The sequence below is a fragment of the Helicoverpa zea genome, chromosome 24 (genome assembly GCF_022581195.2).
Source record: "Helicoverpa zea isolate HzStark_Cry1AcR chromosome 24, ilHelZeax1.1, whole genome shotgun sequence".
NCBI lineage: Eukaryota > Metazoa > Arthropoda > Insecta > Lepidoptera > Noctuidae > Helicoverpa > Helicoverpa zea.
The window spans coordinates 5006062-5030917 of NC_061475.1; the positions used below are offsets into that span (position 1 = coordinate 5006062).

A 24856-nucleotide genomic window follows, 5' to 3' on the forward strand; every position below is an offset into this window, starting at 1 on the left:
CTTAAAAAAATAAATAATTCTGTATTACTTCTTACCTAACTTGCCTTTACTGATACTGGCTTCTTAATTAATGGCTAACTATTCGGCCTTTAGGCAGCTAATATTACCGTTGTCGCTTTAAAATGCGGCATCACACCAATAGAAAAAATTATAGACCTTGTTCAGTTTTAATATTAAGGACGAACACCACTGTTTTATGATTCTGATTTTCAATAGATCAAGAACTAAGTCTAACTTATCCAAAGTTGGTAACCTCTGCACAAAGTTATGCGATGTTTACAGTAAGGGCGAAGGAGTAAATATTGTCGCACCAATAAAGTGTAAAAGTGCCGCTCGCAGGCACTAAACTATGACAAATATAATGCACTTTGTGTTGTAGGTAAAGGCAAGTGTAGTTTGCCAGATAACTGATGCTTTTACTAGATATTTTATGATTGTTAGGTTTTCGAAGTGATATATGATTTCTAATGGTGATTAATTCGTTCTTTATTAGATATTTTGAAGCGGAAAACAATCAGGTCTGCTTAGTTCTGCGTGTTAAGTAGGTACATGTGTACCTATACTTATGAATTATGAATATATAAAGAATATAAATTGTTAAGAAAAACATATTAGAAAGGTGATAGGTACTGTAATTACCTACAAAATGTACAGGAAGCTAAAAAATATTTTAAGAGTGAAAATAATTATATGAAAATATTTGGTGAGGCTGAAAACACTCGATCCCGAAAACGATCACTAGAAAAAAAACAACCAGTCTACTTAAGTAATAAGATCTCCTATGAATACGCCCTTAGCGGTACAAAACGTATGACTAGGCCTGTCTATTTGTATTGTCGATAATGTAGACGACAGACTTGTCTCCTCACTAGTCCCGACAGTTTTGTTGGAATATGATTATGTTAAAACCAAGTATTAAAGTAATTAGGATGAAGCTTATAAGCCATTGAGGACATGTATAAACAAAAAGGCACGCAGAAGAACCTCCTTTTGAGGAAGTCGGTTAAAAATAGACCCATATCAAGTTTTAGTTTAAGCCATATGAACCTAATCAGTAAAAGATTTTCTTACAGTAAGATGTTCCTATTTGATATAATTTGTTTTAAGGCTTTCAGGATTACTTCAGGATTAGTGCAAACTGTACCTTCACAACATAAAATTGTAGAGCATATTGTGCTTTCTACGTCTCTAAATATATTTTTGCAAAAGCAAGTAGCGACGTAACTTCTTCCACCTTTTTTAAATTGGCAAAAAATCTAAAAATGCTAAAAATTTTATTACTAAAATCCTACTGAAAATAGACACATTTACGATTAAATTGTTCCCAACAACCCTAAACCCACACAAAGTATAAAATCTTACCTCCCCACAGATTATTAATTAGACGCATAAAGTGTATGTTGTAGAAACCGTACACAAAATCATAAGGCTATATACACACCGCTTGTAAACAGACTAGGTACGGTGCACACGGTAGATACAATTAGCTAGTGAAAACAGCCAGCACGCCGCGGGGCCAGTCTAATTGGCGCTGTGTAAACTTGTCCTGTTATCGGGGTGCCTCGAGCTCCTGTGGGATATGGAACGTGTGGAACCGGCTTTATGATGGATAAAGCGTTCAAAGTACGAATTTTTGAATTGAAATCTAGAATTCCTGCATTTGAATGCCGATTGACAATGAATTGCAGATTAGAAAGTTTTTTTTATTATGTTTAAATTTGTTTCATTTTCTTCTGAATTTTCTGTTATTACTTAGTTCTCGAAAGTAATATCATTGAGTTTTATGATTTCGTGTTACACACACGGTATAATTATTTTTTTATTTATTAAAAAATAAATAAGAGAACTGATCTTATAACAATACTATTTCTGTTTCTATAAAAAAGGAAAATACTTTATACCTCGGTTCACGCGTATAAGTCTATATTTTTTTTAACATAATGCAAGAAGGAATATAATGACTGATATACCTACTACTAAAGTGCATATCAGATTCCTTCTTATGTCCCATAAAACTACATTTTAAAGCACTCCTACAAAATATCCGTCTCCACGCTAGTGATCCCGCTCAAATCCGCCCGCCCAACTAATATTGACTTCTTATTACGGCGGTCGCGCGGATATCGCACCGGTGCGCGGATAATGTCCGCCGGTGACCGCAGATAGGGACGTGCTACAATAACCTGCGGATTTTAGTGATGCGACCCAACTTTTGCTAGTTCCTGATAGCGTTTGTTCATTACGTCTAGGAAGGATAAAGACGGGGGGGGGGACAAAGGAGGTATCTATGTAGGTACCTACCTACTTGCATAGATTAAGCTTTTTCACAAAAGATAGTACGGTGAAGTTTATCTTAGATTATGCTGAAAGTTCATGTATGGGCGATATTTTCTATGTTCTTATGTGAGATTTTTTAAAGAAAGTTTCTTCAATTTAAAGTTAAAAATCTAAGTTGGTACTTGGGTATAATAAAAATAGTTGGTTGATGTCAAAGTACCACCACCAAGGTTAAGTTAGAGCCAATTCTTGGGAACTTTTGCAGCTAAACTCTAAGAAAAACATAGCTTTTCAAAACTTTCTTAACAATAGCATCTGTTAAGATTGATACAACATCGTACAATAATATTATCGATAACAGCACATCCTTATTTAAAAAGTGTCAAAATTTGAATAACGAACAAGAGTTTATATCTATGGCGCGCAAAAGCCTTTACGTCGTAATTACACGCATAATTATTTGCGGCCAGCGCCGGTGGCGTACCGGCGCCCTTCTCAAATAACTCAACAAGTTAATCCTATGGTAAGCCTCTCTATCTATTGACTACATCGTTAATCACTATATTACTTACCAATGTTTGTAATGTATTAGGGAATGCACCTACTCTTGTATTGTGGGAAACAAATCCATTTGAGTGCCTGGCGTTCATCATCATCCTCTGAGCCTTTTTCCCAATCATGTTGGGGTCGGCTTCCAGTCTAACCGGATTCAGCTGAGTACCAGTGCTTTACAAGAAGCGACTGCCTATCTGACCTCCTCAACCCAGTTACCCGGGCAACCCGATACCCCTTGGTTAGACTGGTGTCAGACTTACTGGCTTCTGACTACCCGTAACGACTGCCAAGGTTGTTCAATGACAGCCGGGACCTACAGTTTAACGTGCCATCCGAAACACAGTCAGTGGTGTCTAAGATATACTTAGAAAGTACATACAAACTTAGAAAAGTTGCATTGGTACTTGCCTGACCTGGGATCGAACCCGCGCCCTCGTACTTGAGAGGTTGGTTCTTTACCCACTAGGCCACCACGACTTTTTGTGCCTGGCGTTGTCTTTGACATTTCAGTATTCTTTTTTTAAACTGATTTAAAATGACTAGAAAATTCCTTCGCCCAGATTGAGGTAGGTAGAGATAGAGGATCTTGGGGGTCTTGTGACTTAGGTACATAAAATTAAAAAAAAAATACGTAGAAGAACAGTACGATGACTCGCTGTCTTCAAATGTCTGTCAAAACAATTTTGAAAATCAATCCAAAAAAAGCAATAGGTGTAGGTACCTACTTATACAAATAAAATCAATAGGTATTCTAACCTGTTGCGCGTTACTGGATTAGTCGCAAAGCACCTTATCTGGCCTAAAACTGCCCTAAGAATCTTATAAGTAGGTAAATTAACTGGGCTTTGTGACTTCAAATCTGGAAGAGCCTTACATGAATCGAACTCAGAATCCGCTCAGTAGCACATGTGGCCACTACACAAGATTGTCAAATCGAATAATTTAATCGAATTGTTCCCCAATTTATTTAATTTAACAAACTTTTTTTGGCAACGTAATAGGTGTACTTTCAATATGTAGGTACATTACTGAAATGTCTCATTTCTCAATCTTCATAATACAATCTATACTTTTCTACAGTAATCCATCGACATGCAACCTCTTGTGTGGTATCTCAATTTAAGCCTCGAATTAGCGCTGGCCATATCACTTTCATTCTATTGTGCGGAAACTCAATGTGCTTTGTTCTCATTTCAAATGCAACCCGATGCAAGATGGCGGCCGTCGAAACGTCATCGGAGCAACATGGCCGGCTGAGCGGTTATTGTTTGAACGTGGAACGTTATAATAGGTATTGAGGGGTAGCGTTGTTGAATGATTGTAGTTATTATTGGTCGGATACGCCTATTTTGGTTTACCATGTTCAATTGTGTTCTTAGTTTTGTTAGAATTGGTAGTCCTTCTTTTTCCATCAGTTACAGGGACTTTTGCTTATGGTAAGATTGTTTCTTGGGTGGCAGGGTCCTTTCAAACGTTTGGCGTTTTTTTTTAAGCAGTGGTGGCAATTGAAACCAAATTATGAGGATACACATCATCGTTGTCATTGTTTTATGATAGGCCCACTGTTGGGCTAAGCTCAATTCCCATGCAAAAATTCTTGAGCATTACCGTTTTGCATACATAACTTACTTGCATACATAATTATTACCTACTTAGCACAGATTACTAGTTCGTGGTGTAACATACGTAAATAGAAGATAAACTTTAAATAGTACAAAACACAACTGAACAATCTTATTCTACTAGATAGGTACCTATGATATGTATTACTTCATCATCCTCCGAGCCTTTTCCCAATCATGTTGGGGTCGGCTTCCAGTCTAACCGGATTCAGCTGAGTACCAGTGCTTTACAAGAAGCGACTGCCTATCTGACCTCCTCAACCCAGTTACCCGGGCAACCCGATACCCCTTGGTTAGACTGGTGTCAGACTTACTGGCTTCTGACTACCCGTAACGACTGCCAAAGATGTTCAATGACAGCCGGGACCTACAGTTTAACGTGCCATCCGAAACACAGTCAATGGTGTCTAAGATATACTTAGAAAGTACATACAAACTTAGAAAAGTTGCATTGGTACTTGCCTAACCTGGGATCGAACCCGCGCCCTCATACTTGAGAGGTTGGTCCTTTACCCACTAGGCCACCACAACTCATATGTATCACAACATGATAGTATTACTTACGAACTTATATTACCCAACATAAGTATCACCCACCATTGTCGATACAAAACCAAAACGTGATAAGACTACATTATAATTTAGTAAACAAACTTCATTCAATCAGAGCACACTTTTGTTTAGTCTATGGTGTAATCTCAATATAAACATTATGCTCTTGACGTTAGAATCACAATTTGATTGTTGAATAACTACAAAGTTTTGTTTGAGTGATGGTGTGTTGAAATATCGGATATATCGACACTTGCTTATGTGATTTTAACCCCAATATTTAAATTTTTTTCGGGACGACCACAATGTTTTTGGTTTTCACACGAATTGATTTTAATTTTTTTAGATCCCGAGAATACTTTGCTATAGTAAAGTATACAAAAATAATTAGGTTTCCTAATAGCAAAATATTTTTAAAATCCACTCTGTAGAATACTTCCAAACTCATACATTTTATATACCTACTTTAAATTTCACATTTACAAAAAAAGGAATAAGAGGAATAATGACGTCACATACGTCAATTAAAAAAAGTTAAGTACTCACTACTAATAAGGTCGTACCAATCATCGCGAAGAAAAAAATAGAAAAGCTAAAAATTCCGCAAACGAGATTCACTACGACTTTTATTATCGTCGTAAATTACTATAGTTTTATAGAGATAAACATATTAATTGGCAGTAAAAACGTACAATATACACTTTAAAGTTTACCCGTGTGTTTTATAAAGACGGATGGGTCTGGTTTGAGCTAGTGATTGATAGGAAAACAGTGCGATGATTGAGCGCTGATACAAGCCAGTATTTTGATAAATAAATAGACTGGTAGTGTTGGGAAAGGCGAGTTTACTTTTTTATCGATAACTTTTCCGTTGTGTAGATTGTTATTAAGTATATCGCGTGTTCGCGTCAAAATTACGCATGTAGAAGTATTTAATTGATGAATTGATTTATTGATAACACGCTTCCATTTGACGTATCTATTTCTGTGAATATGTATCATGCTAGTTGCTCATAGGTGTTTTTGAATGCAATTCTCTTTTAGCGGTATTAATATAAATGTTATGAGTTATTTTCGCACACGAATGAAGTATCTTGTAATAAAATATCGATAGAAGTTATTATTAAATTATGCATAAACTTATTTATAAGTAGGCGTCGAATGCAGTAAATGCTGGATATCGATATGTGTAACTCGTATTTAGAAATGTTGCAATAGAAATTTAATACGGCCAATGAAAGGAAAACCACTGTAGAAATATTTATTAATAATTTATTTATTATATTTTGTTTATTCAATACTTCTATTCATGCCATAAGAAGAGATCTTATAAGACTACTTCAGTCTCAAACCATTTACAACGTTACTCCTAAAATCAATAGTCGATCATCTTCATCAAGAAACATCGACAAGTTTGCACTTAAACTATCGTAATCACCCCACCACTACCAAAAAAATCAGTACAGTGTAAGCAACGGCCGCTTACCTGAAAGCATGTTTTTATTCGGGCCATACTTACGCCAGGCAGTCGTAAAACTGCTCCTATTACTTACCATTTACCATCCAAACTTCGGATGGAGTCATATGTTGATGAGAATCTATTTTGAATAAGTTCTGAGTCAGTTGCTGAAGATTAGATTATTTTGAGAAGAATTTTAACGCCGTTGTCTGGATATCTTCTATGCACCGATGAAGTATGCGTTTTAGTTTGAAAAATAGATTCTAGCTCTCTATTAGTTCGCAGGCCGACTTCAACTAGTCCTTTTGGGAATCCATGATTCAAACGATGATGATGATTCAAAAAAATAACACACCTCATCGCAAGTATCAAGCCCAGTTCGGTATCCCACTTTGCGTTAGTTGTTAGTAGATAGAACCCAAATCTATGAATCAACCAGCATAATATACAAAGGATGTTCATACAAGATCTCAGTGTCCAAAGAGAACTCTATCGGTCCTAATTAAACCATGTCAGTAGTGTAAGCTTTTCTTGTAAAGAGGAATGGCTTTAGCATCACTTTCCCGTCATGTTATCAGGCCATAAACATACTGTTCCAGGAAAAGGTTTAAACCTAGATGGGTTTGTGAGAGCTTAAGATTCCTAGTACGTAGCTAATAGGGTCCTTTTTATGGTAAGGAAGCCGATCTTTACCACTTCCTTCAATTAAAATCCCAATGCTAGTGAGTGACTACTTTTTCCGATTTTGTTCAAATAAAAAGTCCTTATAAAACTTTCCATATCAAGTATATTTTTAACTGCGTCTCCACAAAGATTTGATGTCTGCATCTACAGTAAAATGGCTTTAAAATAACTTCTTCATACTAAACTTACCAGTGCCATCCCAACGTAACTACCCTTATCAACCAGGTAGGTCAGGAAGATAAGTCGGATATAACATGTCATATCAAAGCAGAGCAATTCTATATTTTCTTTAATCAGATCTGATAACTCCTAGGTAAAATGACTAATCAGCAGAAATAAAGATAGAATCCACATTCATTTATACAGATGACCCAATTTTGGGAGACAACGGAAATAGGACACATGGTTCATACAATGATTTACCTTCTAACCTTCAAGAATCCAGCGAAAGTTTCTCACAAAAAACAAAAACACACTTATTACTGAGCGCAGACAGGAGTTCGAAGTAAACAAAAGAATAAAGACATACCCTATGAATAAAATAAAAATAGTAGGAGATAATATCGAAGAAACTGGCTGACTATGGAATATGTCGAGTTATTATTCGCCTAATAACTGGATCGTATTAACTTTTGTGCGTAGAGCTACAGACGGGTAGAGGTGGGAGGTGGTACTTAAAGATTAAATGGAATAAGGGGAAATTATTTTGGTTGTAAATAAACAAACTTTGTGTAACATATAGTATGTTATTCTAAATAGCTTGGCACTTTAGAAAGTCATATGTATTTTTTTTGTAATTTAGTATTGCAATACCCTTTAACACAATTATAGAATAAACACAATATACTACACAATACATATATTTATAACACAATTATATATTACTGATTATGTGTTAAATCTATATCAATTGAGGTTTTTCTCACCTATAAAAAAGTAGGTACAGTAAATGCAATAGATAATATCTGAAACAGGAAATAGCTTCTTTTTTGTGTCACTTACCACTAATGTATGTTACCATACAAAAGTAGCACAAAACGAAACAAAATGTTTTTATAATTTTTTTATGGTAAGATATTTACGACAGCCTACAGCAACGGGTGCAATTTAAACTACCAAGCTTATGATTATAGTTTTAATGGACCCTTCAGTTTTTGTCATCCCTTATGGTCAAAGATTTCGGTAGTTACGTCATTATTGGTGACAAAGGCATGAATGTCAGAAATATTTGTGACTAGCTTCCGCCTGCGGTTTTTTAGGCGTCCTGAGGCGGACTACTTCCCACATAATATTATATGTTTGTTAGGTTTTTTTAATGTATACGCTGTAATACTGCTCAGATTATACTGATCAAAACTTGTTCACAGCAGTTACAAGTGTCATTGAGGAACAAACATTGAAATACATATCCATTCTCACAAAAATCACATTTATAGCATTGTGTTCTTGTCTACGCCCTTTCTAAGTCTTCCAATCAATGTCTTAAAGGCATTTATAGATTATTCATTTGTATCTCGCAATATCGATTCTTTTATGTTATTGTTTTGCTGTCGTTCCGTCTACTACACAGATATCAGGCGTAATTGGCAGTTACCGTATGACAAACTTATATTTGCTGTCACATCCACCCTTATCTTTAATATTTCGTGAACGATTCTTGTTTTATGAGCTGCAAAGGATATTGGCAGATGTTGCAGTGACTTTTCTTCTAACAAGTTTAATGTATTGACTTATGCCAGTTTGTAGCTATTAGATTTTGTTCGCTTTCGTGGAACTCAATGGGTTTTGTGTCTTGTGATTAAATGCTTGCTATTTATTTGGTTTTAGTGCTTTCATTAAAGGTTTTAGTTTTTAGTTCTGAAAATTTTGTTTTTTTTATTATTGTTCATTCATACCCTATTTTTAATATTCCTGCATACGAATATATCGAACTTTTATCCTTATAATAATAAGCTCATTTACTTTGTAACGTCACTAATCTGATGGCAGTTGAATTAAATGAAAAATAGAACTGATTTCTTTCAATAGTACGCACACTACAAAGGTACGGGTACAATGGATTTAAACAAAGACAATCTTTACTTCCATGACATCGACTCAGAAATATTTCTAGCTCACTCTAATGAAATAATGGTGCAAAACAATTCTACTAAGTTTTAACGTAGATTGGTAACAATTGGAGACTATATTGCTCGTTGAAACAACGGAGTAAAACCTTGGATCAGTTTTATAAATATAAAGGGAAGTTCGTGTTAAGATCGCCTCAGATAATGTTAATCTGGCCTATAAAGTTACTGGGAGAAACTAGGACATAAATGAACACTGAGATAGAAAATTATAAAAGGAGAGCAATTTGATTTGGAGATTTATAAAATATAACATTTATTAACACTTACCATTGCTTAGCATCAGGTGAGAAATAAGTCAAAACCATACTTATCACATATGAAAGACATGCACTTACAAAGCTAAATTAAAGTTATCTATAGACTCGTTCGATGATTAACCATTTCCATCACTCGACTTCTTTAAATAGTGATACAAAGTAAAGAACAATAGAATGTACACATCATGTTTATAAACATCATCAACAATTCTACAATTATTCTGTACAGTTCAATAGTAATTTTGAACTTTCCGGACTTTTTTGGGTAACATCTTGATGTACTCAAACAAATTAAGTTCAAGAATGCAACATTTAACATCCACATATTATTTAAAAAAAGGGCGCAAACCTCTAATATAGAGATAGAGGGTCGTAATTGATCCCTATCACAATAAACTTCTTTTGTACAAGGTTCAATTATAAATTCTTTTATCTCTTTAACTTGTCAACGTCGTGCAGCAAAAAACGTTTGAATGCAAAAACAAATTCTATAGTGTGTCGACACCCTTCAGTTAGTCCAAATCAGTTTATTTATTTCCTATCGCATGTCGTACTTCCAACTTAAATGATTGTCTTTAAATACTTTAAATTGTTCAGAAAATCGAGTTACATTCCTTTCAGCGTGATCCAGATTCGTCATTCAATTATCAACTTTAACTTCATCTAGATAAAAGTGGATTTGACTATGATTATCGTAAATCTAAATCTGAATTGACATCTTTGCGATCATTTTGCAAAAATCATGAAATTGCGTCACCTGCACAATTGTTCTTATAACGAGGAGATTAAAGTTTAAAATCGTCTGACAATGCACTAGTTGCATCTGTAGCACCATCTTCTCTTTTCGTATCGCCGATATTTTTATTTTCCTTATTATCTCCAGCTTTAAGTCCATTATTGTTTCCTTTATTAAATTCTGACCGCATAAAGGTTGTTACAATATTCTATACAGTTAAGTCAGCCCGTCGGTCCGTTTGATCTGCTGCAATTACAGTTTTACTGCGATCGTAAACACGGGAAACAAAATGGCTGCAGGTAAACCCTATTGTTATCGTTTTTTACCCTCCATCGGTTTTTTAGATCGGCTCTCTAAAATTAGTTATGGGTTCAATTTGTGAAGGTATGTTACTGAAGACATCTGTTAATAATTTTTATCTGCTAAAAGCTTCTTCTGATAATGCGATGTGTGAAGTTTTTAAAACATGTAATGTGTTTTATAAAAACCTACCGTTAGTGGCAGACTTTTTTGTCTACATGAGGATGATTCAGAGGGGCAAGACAATTTTTTTCGAGGTTATCAAAAAACTAGACTAGTTACTTAAAATCATGAAAAAGATATTATGAATATGTGCGAATAAAGTCGCGGGCAGTAGTAGTAATCATAGTTACGTCCAAAAATGTAGGTATTTGCGCAAGAGTATTTGGTGTCCTATCGTGATTTAAATAAATGTAATCTTTAATTATAAATACATTACAGAATGTCCTATTTTTAGCTAGACCGTAGGCAGACCATTTCAGGTTTCTAGAATTTACATAAGCACTTTAAATAAGGATAATTTAATTGCTGAGCTTCGCAGATCTATGATTAGATATAAATACCGAGATATCCAAATTGGGTCTGATGCTTAATTAGAATTGCGTGAAAAGTTAATTCATATTTATTATCTCTTGTCACCTGATAGAGAACTGTTATAAATCTCGACAGGTACGTGAATGTTTTTCTAAGTAAAAGCAAAGGGCCTACGACGCTGCCTTGCGCAACACCTGAGACTGGAACAGTGCGCTATGAAGACGTTAGCTGCAAATTAATTCAAGGACCTCACGATAAACGTAAAGCGATTGTATTATTTATATTATAGTTTGTGAATTTACGTCTTGACAATACACGATTGTAATATTATTCGCACCTCTTTAGTTATATTTAGTCTACCACAATGAGCGTATAAAGCTTAATCTTCTAAAAGGCTTAAACGAAATATATGAGACTTTAAATCTGGAAAGGTTCTCATAATTTCCGCAATAAATACAATTTGTTTGGCATTTACGCTTTTAAATCCTATCATTCGATCAGCAAATCAATTTGAAAAATGCTAATAACTCAAGGCATTAAGCTCATGAGCTGAGGATAAGCCTACAATTGATGTTCGCAGACATTTTTCTGCATCCACAATGCTACTACATGTTGTCGCAACTTCGTGCAACTCGATGATTATTTTGCGTAAACGTTCGTTGACATTTCGCGAGCCACCGGCATTCCGATCTGTAAAGTTTACGTGGTTCGTAGTAAGGGCTTGGAAGGATGAATTCGTGCAGCACTATACTGCATCTACACGCCCTCCGATTCGACCCTTCCCCTTACTGAGAATCCTATGGAATACTTACAAACGGCTTAAAGCAAGCCAGTCTGGTTTTGTGTTTCAATGCGCGCGGATCGCAAGCGCGTCGCGTCTAAACGTAAACGACTGCACACTAAATCTTTTTTCGATTTTTCAAACTGTTCGAATTTTAATAAACGCTCTATGGAATCTTGGGTTGACTGCATTGTTTTTTAAAAGAGTGCCCGCCAAAAGTAAACTTTCGCAAAAGTTTGTTTAAAAAGTTTTTATTTCTTTTTCATATTTATTTTTCTGTTCGCATTACAGTGATTACATTGTTATTTAGGTTTTGTGGTTTTTGTTTTAGTGGTTGTTTTGGTTTACATTTGAGTTTTATGTTTAAAAATTAAAGTTTTAGTCTGCGGTGTTAATGTGAAGTGTTTGGAGTTAAACTTTTGTAAGAGTGGTTTAGTAAATAGGATGTTTATAAAGTGACTTTGTAAAGTTATTTGGCAGTATGAAGCTCTTTTGGAAAGTTGTGTGTACCTTGCTACTTCTTGCACAAGCTGTTATGGGGAATTGGTGGTAAGTTAATATTGGTATTTAAAAAAGTCAATTAATAAAGTTTTAGGCAAACTATTATTTTTAACCATTTTATTTCAGCAATAAAATTTTATACGATTTGAACTCGTAAAGAAAAGCCTGTACAATTGTTGCATCGTAGCCATTACATCTCCGTAGGTAATACCATAAACGCCATCAAACCAACCACTGAAGATAGTCGAACGATTCTTTAGAATACAACAATTCTGTGGGAACATTGACATACACGAACAAATCTGTGACCGCAATTTTTATTATTGTTAGGAAATAATGAAAATACAATATCCGGCTCACATGTGAATTCTCACAGGAAAATATTTTACTAAATATACAATTCAATTTAATGGTCATGTCAAGGATATGTACTGTGAATTAGTTATGAGAACTATTAGTAAACAAATAAACGATTGAAGAAAAGGTTTCGTTTGATCTACCATAGTTTCTATATCAAACACCTTCGAAATAGAGCAAAAGTTTCTTATATTTGAAGGGAACTGTTCCTAAAAACGAAACTCACAAAATAAAAATAATAGTATACCGCTCTAATTATATAACTTAATAAAACATTGTGTGTCCCGTTGGGACATAAAAACATAAAATGAATCGGAGTCTTTAAAACCGAAAGACTGAAATGAGGAGCAAAACAAAACGTATCTAAAAACCATTCATAGAAGATGTTAAATTACCTATACAAATAACCATATAATATAAACCCGTTACAACTCTACATAGTAAAACAACAGTTCCAAATGTCGCAATCGCCAACGTGTTTGTAGTAAAACCGTTTTGTTATATTTCCAAATAAAAAATAACACATTCCAAAAATAGCACATCCCTAACATAAATAATAACTGTTTACTTTTCTCATTGCACAGAACATGTTTGACATATGCACGAAAAACAAAACAGATTTATGTAACACTAGTTTACTTTGGCATACAGCCGTTTCTGATTTATTACGAATGCATTATAATTTATTGCAATCATTTGATTTATTATAAACGCAAAGGATTTTGTTTGAAACGTTCAATTTAGTGTCAATCATTGTTGCAGTTGCAAACTCGTTGAAATGTATGTTGCTATTTCTAAAACGGGTGTTACGTCATTTTATGTCGATACTGAAGTACCTAAAGGTTTGCCCTTTGCCCTTATAGCAGCTACTGATCAAAACCTGAAATCCTTTACTACTTTTAATACATTCATTAGGCACCACAGTAAATATATACGTAGTGAGTATATCCGTATATCTGAAGAAATAATAAAGAATATAACATCTGCAATTCACTTAAGTCATAAAAGTCAAACACGAGAAGAGGTTATTGTAAAAACAACTTTAGACAGGGAGACACAATAATCAATGAAGAAAATATAATTGCTAACGATGATAAAATTCGCACATCGAACTAACGTAAATGTCATGAAACAAAAGACATTAAAATAAGTGACGTGAAGATATACATAATGCTTTGAAGGACAGCGTAAAATCTTTGGAGGTTTTTACGGGGTTTGGTGTCGTGCAGTAGACCATGACCAAACATAAAGGACCCATTAAAAGAACATGACTGGAACATGGTTCAAGACTAAAATGACTATTTAGCACGACGTCAGTAGGATCAAAATTAGTCCTTTGTCCGAACAGAGAATACCTAACATGAGGAGGAACCACGACGAAATACTCACTGCTGTCTTTACTATTAAACTTATTCCTGCAAAATTAATGAAGACTTTAAAAACTGTATTTGATTCGTCAAAACTAATTTTATATTAAGTGTCAGTATTATTCAAAAGCTTTTTATCACTCAAAAGACTTCTTTAATCTTTAAAGACAACGTTTTATTCCTCAAAAATAAAACTTGATCACAAGCTGATTCCATTTGTGCGTCTAATTCTGGCACATTTGCGGGACCTAATAAACTTTAAGTACCAGACGTGGGACATATACAAGGAGTCTTTGATGTACCATACGATGTCCTAGTAAAGGGCTTGGCTCAATTATTTATACCTCGGCACACGCACGATCAGTTACGTTCATTTGTTTTGTGTTTTTTCAGATCGTTTTTGAGCTTGATAGCTTGGTTAATGGGATTAAATATGTGCCAATTGTATTTAAAGAGATGATTTAATGGCTTTTCGATGTGATTTAGAGAGGTATATCTTATATTATCAAACTAGTACAAAGTCTGATAGCTGTAACAAAATATATCCCATCGATGATGAAACACCATCAAAGGAAAGTTAAGAAGAAATCAAAGTGAAATCATAGACGCTTTAACAAAATTACAGCTACTTATCATTCGTGTAAGAAACGTCGCCTACACAACTGTTCTAGTAGAATAAATTAATGAACATGAACTTATAAACTGACATTGTAAGCGATCTTGATAAGATAATGATCAAATCCTGACTTGATAAATACGCTAGAAATAGATATGTAACGGGATTATTGCACATCGTTGAATTTCATAAGTTATCTGCCTTCTTTTCTGGCAGGTGGGAAAATCATAGAATAACCTCTCTTGTTGTGGGTTCAGACATATGATAAAACCCACCTCTGTTTCTTCTTGAGTAATTTCTTCACTAGGGCCGCGGTAACTCTTTCGAACAACCCCACATGTAGCTTGTGGCTCTAAAGAAACCGTTCCAATTTTGGTGGCATCTCTATCTGGTCTTCCTGGATTATCAAAATAGGCGTTTAGCACCAAAGGCTGCTTAACTGTTAAATATACAACTATACCATACACAGAACATCTACTTACACAAACATGCTCGCTCAGGCCGCTGGGTGACACGATATTTATCATCAGTGAGATCAAGAAATGTAATCTGGGAATCTATTTAAACGAGGATGGTGTTAATGATTGAGAATATAATTTTTATTATTCACTGCACAATGCACAATGATAATATGCAATTACGCAAGCGATTGCAAAATATTTGACAGCTCAGGGACTTGGTGACGTTTGTGTATTCCTTTACCGGTAACACACTACATGAAAAGTAATATTAGACACAATATTTATTTAAATTTATTCTAATGCAAATAACAAGTTCAATATTTGATGTAATAATGCACGCGTTGGTATTGACTGAGAATCACTATGGAAACTTTGTGACGGTACGTACCTGAAAAGTGGAAATATATAAGATTATATTAACTTAATTGTATTTAACTTTATATAAGGCTGGTCTTACATAAATTATAACTCGTCTATGCAGTTTACGCTGAAAATTACTCAAAAGTTCTTTTACTATAATATTTTATAATATCTCTTTGTCATACTGCCACCACGTTTTATGTGCAGTTGACAGCTGACATTTTAAGTCATGATATGATACCGCTGTTTGTATTGACTGCACGGTAAAACGGTCAGACTGTAGAGTACTGAAGAGACTGTAGTTACGTTGGAGTACTATGTGTCTATGACATAATTAATGACATAGGTAATGAAATCTAACAACGCACAGGGCATACGATCAAAGGTTATTAACAAACGTTTCTGGTATGAATACCGAAGCAACCTGCAGTTTTAATTAATAGATAACAAACTATAATAAAACAAAGATAAGAGATAAGCTAAAGCTTAATGCACATAATATAAGCTGTATAACAATCACGTTAATTAACAGATAATAATTATGCACGTTTATGATAATGCCGTTGTTTGTGAAGAAATAGTAACATAACGTGAGGTATAGGAAGATAACTTTATGTTGTAAGATGCAAATGAGTGTATAAATGATAGGAATGATGAAGTCTTTATAAATGTGAATGGATTTGATGTCAATCACTTTCCATAAGAAAACGCAGGCAAAGATGATTTGAATGTAGAATTAGCAAATAAAATTGACGATATAAATAAAATAATCGAGGAAGAATTAGAGGAAAAGATGAAGAATAGAGATTTTAAACATTCGTTGCAAAATTTTGTAGAAGTACAAACTAAAATGCAATTTATTTGCAAAACAAACTTCAAACACATAAAAGTCCATACACAAAATTACAATAAATCTAATCAAACAATGAGAGAACACTTTCAATAAATTTTCTTTAAGTCCAATAATAGTCCCCTAACTGAGACACATTTAGAGCAAAATATCACCGTCATTATCTACTTAGACTAAACAGGAATCGTCTTTAAATCCTTAAATGTCAAAAACTGCTCATCAAAGTCTTTAATGAGCAAAGTCGCAATATCGTCAAAAATCGAGAACATAAAATGGATAAATTGTCCAAAACAGGATCCCAATTGTAATTTGGCTAACTTTTAGCTAAATAGTAGTTCGTCTGTTTGTCTTTATTGTGACATGTCCTTTTATAGTTATTTCTATGTTTTTAGTACATTTGATTTCGTTTGACTAGAGACTAGCTAAGCGTCCACCTGTCCGCATCGTACGCATCGCACATCTTGTTTGAGTTTCTATATAAATAATACTACGATCCGTTGCGTGCGTTGCGTCCGTTGCGTACGATACCGACAAGTGGACGCTTAGCTTTAGATAAAATAGTATGTACTCAATTTAAATGTGTTTGTTATTTAATTTTATCATTTTCATCATCAGCCTTTTTATGGTCCTACTGTTGGGCACAGGCCTCCTCTCATACAGAGAAGTAATGAAAATACATCACCGGGCTCACTCAATGCAGGTTTAAACCTATGCAAAAACGTTTGAATTTGGAACAAGAAAAATAATTAGCTATTTTATATTTTTTCATTTTTTTTTTACCAAATCAAATGAAATGCACTACTATTTTTATCAAGTACAACTCAACCCTAAACCGGCGCGTGGTTTCAATAAAAACAATTGCACACCTTCCCCGTTTTTCGTGGCCGTATTTAGCATAGTCAGGACGGCAATACACAGTACTTACATCCTGTACGACTCTAATAATAGTATAAATGGGAATATTTAAGTATAAACAAGAGGACAGACGGGCACACATGTTGTTACGGGGCGTTAACTTCAAACGGACCGCAACTAACATTTTACTAAGAATCCGTAATATTTTTTTGTTGGTAATAGTTGACATTTGTTTGTTTGATACGACGTGTATCATTTTAGGGTTAAGAGGTTTAGATCGTTGGGCACAATTTTGTTATTCGTAGTTTTTGTATTGAGCTAGCGAATCTGTCCTAGCGTAAAGTTCTGAATGAAAAAAGGCTAAGCTGTGGCTAACTGTGAAGTTAAAAAAATATAGAGAAAAAATAATTTAATTGTAAGTTTACTCAGTAAAAAAAAAATCAAAGATAAGGTGATCAAAACATCTAACTAACTTCACTCTTGCATTTTCTTTCAATTTTCCTTGTAAAATTAAATCTCACCCTGCGATATTAGGACTGAAAATTTCATAAATTGAACTACGTACTTATTAACTATTGTGAATCCAGTTTACTTAAGGAACAATATACAAAGTATCTTCTCTAAGTTTATGAGAGGTTAACACTAACCTCCTATTAGTTCAGTATATTATTTGACAAGATATTGCGATCTCTGCTTATAACTGTTTGTAGAAGCGTGATAATTTACTAATATAAATTCCACTCTTTATAATATTGGGTCTCAAAGGTTTAGGGATCATCTTGTGACTCAGTTGTGCATTTAAATTAATAATTTAATAAAGTTATTATAGTTTACGAGCTATTTTCTGCTGTATCATTTGTATGCTGAATTAAGCTCTTTAGCTCTAAGTAATATATAAATATTCCTTAAATAAACCTAACTGTTAGGTAGTGAATCTGATCATCTATAACTCTACAACTAATCTTAATAGTTCCAAGATAAACGTTAGGCTAACAGGGGGATTCCCGAAGTTTACCATTTCTGCCGCGGAGTAACTTCAGAGGTGATTTCACGAAAGCGTTACTAAAAACATTAACACAAACTTACTAACATTAGTCAAAATATGCGTGGTCAATGAAACAGAACGTCAAAATGCATTTAAAAATTTCCGATTCCTACAACGCATTTCCTTCAACCCTCCGAACAAATAAAGTAAATAAATTTACATAATGACGTATCGGCCGCAAGCCCCTCATAACCCTACAATGATGGTATTGCGACTGACGGAACCACCTACAGGTTTTTATGACTAATTATTTGCTTAACGTGGAATACGGATGGGTGAATGTTCCAGTAATTGTAAGGAAATAGTGACGCTTGTGGTTTGTGGTCGAAACTAGTCTTATAGGTGAATTTTTCAGGTCAAAAAGTAAGTTATGCACCAGTTTTTGCACCAGCTGATTGTAATAATCCGGTCTCTTATGGGGACAAGATGATAGGAATTTGCAAATAACTTCCCTACTTACGGATTAAATTTTCAGGAATGATGTTGTCTATCGGATGACTTACAAACAATGACTCCAGGCTAATCTCAGCCTTATATTTAAACTAGCTTTTGCCCGCGACTTCTTTCGCGTGGAATAGTAACTTCCGGTAGATTTTTGGTTTGACCAATAGGTGGCGCTATATGTCCGGAATAAATTTTATTTTTATATTTTTTTTGTAATAAAAACTATCATATGTCCTTTCTCAAGTTTCAAACTATATCTGTACCAAATTTCACACAAATCGATTCAGTAGTTTAGGCGTGAAGAAAAGTCAGACAGACAGACAGACAGACAGACAGAAAGACAGACAGAGTTACTTTCTCATTTATAATATTAGTTATTTAAATCATTAAAGTGTTTTATCAAGCTATTCTGGAAGATTTGATTATTTAATTTTTATATCAGTAGGATGAGTCGATAAGTATGTAGAGTTCATAAACAAGTCCTGTCAAAGAGTTACTTGGCAATATTTAGCTAACGTAAGTTTTTTTTCTTCATATAACTAACTTTGATACAGTGTTGTGAAGTCGACTCGACACCAACACGTCTTGATATTTTATTAGCGAAACTAATTACAGTTTACGAGTACCTGTAATAGTATGTGCTCATGTATTTTCAGCGTCTTGTAAATACTAATGGGTGTAAGTTCTATACTTTCATAATGTGTATTGTCTATCAATACAATAATAGGCAAAGAACCTTATAGCCTTGTAAAACAAAAGTTTATATTGAGTTAATATCAAAAACTGTAAATTCAGGAAAAAAAACAGTTCACTTGTATTTTCTGTTGATAACTTTAAATTAGCAATTCTGTTAACCATTTTTATGTCAAAAAAATATATCAAAATAAAAATCACGTCCACATTCTAGTGTCAAATAAAATAAAAATCAAAGGCTACAAAACGTTGTTTTAAAATTGTAACGTAATTTGACATAAAACATTTGTCGAGTCGAGACACAACAATGGCGGCCAACATTGTAAGCGTACGATAACATGTAAACTGTCAACATTACAACGAGTTGCATTGTTGAGCCAATGTTTGATCAAACAGCCCCTTGCATAATAATAAGTAGTGATGCCAATTGCGGTATTATTATTGTAGAGATTATATCTATTAAGAACCTGGCTTGCTTATTTTGGGATAAATTAAAAAAATATATGTTACTTACATCTGTTTTAATTATTTTTATTATAAAATTATCGAGTTTTCAGATAGAAAAAAAAAATACAAAGAGTAATACAAAAAAATATGTAAATATTTTCTATACATATAATAAAATGATAGGAAAGTCAAAACTGTACATTGAATATTTTTCAAAAAGAATACTTGGGGGGTGATCTATTATCGATTCTGAACCCAAATATATAGTTTTTAGAATTTTTGTCTGTTTGTCTGTTTGTCTGTATGTTTGGTCTCACTGAACTCGAAAAGTACTGCATAGATTTAAATCAAATTTTGCATGAATATTACCTGGGAGCCTGTTCAACATATAGGATATATATTATCACGCTATCACCTACGGGGGATGAGCAATGAACGATAATTTCTGTTAACGTTTCTGCAACAGCGGGTGCAATAATGACACATATTTGAATGTTGAACTTTGTAAGTTTATCGGCCTATTATCTATCTTTACATAGAAAATAACGCTTTTATAAGTAACTTGAGCAAAAAACTGAATTTAAAGAAATGATATCCTAAAATTATAGATGAAGAAAATCATGCAGAAACAGATGTGCCATAAAACTGGTAGTAGGTAAAATATCAATGAAAACAGACTTCACTTTGTCATGGTATGTTCTTACTTTCAAGAAAAAAATATATGACTACTTGTGTATTTTGCTACTATAAAAACACTACAAGAAATATCAGCGCATCATCAGGGACATTTTTATAATTCTTTCACCATTAGAAAGCTACATTATCTGCGAGTAACATAGGGTATATTTTATCCCGGTGCGGGCAGTAGTTCCCATGGGAAGCGGTACCCACGTCCCGAAGAAATTATGAACTTCCCCACATTCTTAAAAAGTCTACATATGTTGTTCTGACATAATATAAGCTATACCTCTCATAAACATGAATATCCATTCATTTCATCCAATAACAAACATGCATCACACTGAAAGTGCATTGCGAGTCTAAGATTTTATTATTATAAAAAAAAACATTGTAATTAATATTCAAACATCCTTAAAAATAAGTTCCTGGTTTTAATATATTACATTATTTTGAATTCACTTACATATAAATAGAAGGTCCTTATTAATATACTTTTTGAGTAATAAAGAATGTAGGCAAAATACGACCGAAAACATTGTGTCACTTCTAAAATTAACATCAATGGGAATAACTACCTGTCACAATACGTCAACAAGATGTCAACAGAAGACAAGAGTTCGTTCGTTCTGAAAACGTACAAATTACGCGTCGCAGGCCAGAGACATACTTGCTTTCAACTCCTGATCACAAATCATCGAGCTAAGAATTATATCACAAATACACCGTTTACAATTACGAACAGTCACAGTCAGACCCACGGACTGAGTCTAAAAAAACATCTTTTATATAGCTACGTTTATATCATTTATATTATTCAGTTACTAAGACAGAATTACTATCAAACGTGTTTTTGCTAAATGTTCTATTAGTTTTTGCAAACATACATTCCCAACTCTGATCTCATGGAGGTGGCGCCCGGATCTCACCACTGTGCGGACTGTGCGACCTATCGCACCCGGCCCCGGTTTAAACTATGATCTGGAGCGAGAAGAAATGGGATGACAAAGAATGAGGCAGCGGAGCGACTGAAAATTCCCAACTCTCATTCCAGCCACTGCGGTAAGACACCACGAAAGCCGGATGTCGAGAGACGACTCCCGGCCACCGTAGGCGTGAGCGATTAGTTTTGAGTGGGTCATCGACCTTCCGGCTTCTGGGAGACCCGTTATTTCACGCGCCCCTCGAGGAGATTCAGCAAACCCCTGTGAGGCCCACTAGGGCCAAAGCCTGACACTCCCTCACACTGCTCAAACTGATGGCTGAGAATTACGTAACTTTCCAGGATGCCATGCAACGTGTTTCAAATGCCCAGGCCTTTGGGAGCTTGGTAATCCTTTTCTCCACCTTAACTTGAGTTTTGTGGTACATGAACAAATTAGAATAGTAATGAATTAGGTCATCATCATCACGTATTTACCAACTCTTAATGTTCATCATGCACACCCGCTTCTCTAACTTTATTGAAGGATCACTAACATTGTTTCAGTTAGTTTAACTACGCTACTATAGCCCGTTGTCAAACCTTTTAATATCAATTCTGTAGAAGTGTGAATATCGAATGTGTAGTATATCGAATTTCCGTTTGTGCATTGCAAAAAAACCATCGTTATGATTTTCGAGAAGTCAAAAGAGTCGGCTGGCTAAGAATTATATTCATCGTTGGTTAATTGAATACATTTTCAGAAACCACAATAGCAGTAGGAATCAAAGCGAATGATCGCTTCATAGAGCTCTGATTTTCTCGAGGCGATCAAGTCAGTTCATATTCATATTCATATTCATATTTATTTGCATACCATAAAGTTATAAAGATGTTACAAGGGGCTTAAAGCTAGGTACATATTATGGACCCTGTTAGGGTACAGCAAAAGAAGGCTAGAAAGTCTAATTACAGTAGTAGATGCAATAGTAGATTAGGAAAACACAAGTTATTCATTCGACTATCTTTTTATCGTCAAGGTATTCTTTGACGCTATAGTAGCATTTGCTTAGGAGAAGTTTTTTCAATTTGTTTGCAAATATATGTGTCTTTTTTTTTCTTCTGGTTCTGGTCTGTTCGCTCATCAGATCTTTGAAAGCGGTTCGATGATAATATACTGTTGTCCTGTTTACCTACGTGTGACACATAATATGGTATTTAAACGTCCTCCGCAAGAGAGCGAACGTTTGTGCTATTTATAAAGACGAAATTTTACCGTTGTGCAGTAGTGACGCACAGTATACACAGCACTTATGTTTCTTCTGATCTGCTGGCTCCACCAAGAAATGACAAATTGCGAGCGTACATTTTGAAAATCTTGGAAGAACTGCAGGCTTCAAGTGCCAACACACGAATTGGACTTACTCTCTCGGACGTATACTTTACCTGATCGTGAACTAATGCAAACATTTCGGTGGAATTCCAACATAACATAGTGAGTGAGTGCACAGAAAATCCCCGAAATACAAGTAGTGAAACTATGCGCTTGCCTGATGACTCAGTCATCAACCACCCAGCTATTCCTCAATTGTGTGGGTGTTGGCTTCCAGTCAAACCGAATCTTTTTGAGTACCAATGTTTACTTGGAGTGCCTATCTGATCTCTTCAACCCAGTGAACTAGACACCGCGTTATCCGTGGTAAGTAAAACTGTTTGACAGACTTTCTGGCTCCTGATTTGTCGCAGCTGCTGCAGAAAATATACAAATGACAACTTTGTCAGACCTTTGTTTTATGTGAGAATTACGTAATAATTTTCCAAATCGGTTGACTAGATCCAGAGATTTCCTCAACGTCACAAACTTTACTTCTTTTGTTTAGATAAATAGTCACACACCGTCGACACCACCTTGATTGATCAACCTGTGCTGCTGCTAAGTGGTAATCCTAATTATATTGTTATGTAAAAGAATACACCTACGCTACGGCATAAGTAGTATTTTGACAATTCCAAATTGCCCACGCAGACGAAGTCGCGGGCAACAGCTAGTAAGTATATAAAATTAAAATTGAACAATAAATAAGAATACCTATCAGTCTTTAATAATAATAAGTTTTTTTTAGACAAAAAATATTGTTCTAGAAAGCAAAAATTATGTTGACGTAACGTTCGCTATCTGATACACACTTTAATTGCGATTTTAATTGGATATCGAAATACAATGCTATTATTTTTGTTAAAAGACAATCAGGAATCAGCATTAATATGGCAATAATAATTGAGTATCAATTAGATCAAGCTGCGTTGATAGTGTTCTGATGGTACTTAATGTGAAATAAAATAGTCGGGGATTGCTCCCCGTCAGGTGGCATCTTAGGCATATTTAAGCAGAGTGGAGTGGAGAAGTTTTGATTCAACCGATATATTTTTTCGCGAAAGGACAAATTACTATTTATCCTGGTGTGTGGAGTAGTTATGAATGACTATATCTTTCTAAGTATATCTTAGACACCAGTGACTGTGTTTCGGATGGCACGTTAAACTGTAGGTCCCGACTATCATTGAACATCCTTGGCAGTCGTTACGGGTAGTCAGAAGCCAGTAAGTCTGACACCAGTCTTACCAAGGGGTATTGGGTTGCCCAGGTAACTGGGTTGAGGGAGTCAAATAGGACAGTCGCTCCTTGTAAAGCACGGGTACTCAGCTGAATCCGGTTAGACTGGAAGCCGACTCCAACATAGTTGGGAAAAAGGCTCGGAGGATGATGATGTGGAGTAGTTATGACGCACCAATATTATAAACGCAAAAGTTTGTATAAGTAAGTAATATTTGTTAAACTATAAAGCAAAAGTGATGATGAAACTTGAGATCAGCATAGCTTAACTTTTTATCCGGGTGCGCAGAGTAGTTCCTTCCCACAAGACGTGGTTAAAGTTAAAACTATTGGTTAAAGCGAGTTATTTATATGATTGCTACGTAGCTCATACATTGTAACGTTATTATGGTGCCACTCTGTCTCGTTACTTTATTTACACATGTTTAATCATTTAAATGCTATGATAACTAAGAAAGTAGGTCTAGAACTGTGGTGCACTGAATACAGATTAGAATTTATTTAATTTTAAAGGTCAGTCTAATATTTATTTGTTTTGTTTTGATATTGATTAAGGTATTTACTCATAGAGATAAACTTTAATAGTAATGAGATAAGCTAATTTACATGAAAATAGTATTTAGATTAGTGGCACAGACAGGATAAGTTTAAGTGTGAATGCTTTTAACTCCATTTTCCAACATAAATATTAGGTTCTTAAGGCATAATTCCCTCTTTTTGACACTTTTCTGTTGTATATTTTTTTTTTACATAATTAGGT

The 24856-nt window shown here is 34.6% G+C and overlaps 1 protein-coding gene across 1 annotated transcript in view; it reads left to right on the forward strand.

The window, feature by feature from the left end:
* The first annotated feature begins 11952 nt into the window (after positions 1–11952).
* LOC124642236 (protein Wnt-1-like) overlaps positions 11953–24856 on the forward strand; it is a 76731-nt gene continuing 63827 nt past the window's right edge. Inside the window, exon 1 of the mRNA XM_047180572.1 lies at positions 11953–12435. Coding sequence (XP_047036528.1) covers positions 12368–12435 — 68 coding nt within the window. The 5' untranslated portion in view covers positions 11953–12367. The remainder of the gene's footprint in view (positions 12436–24856) is intronic.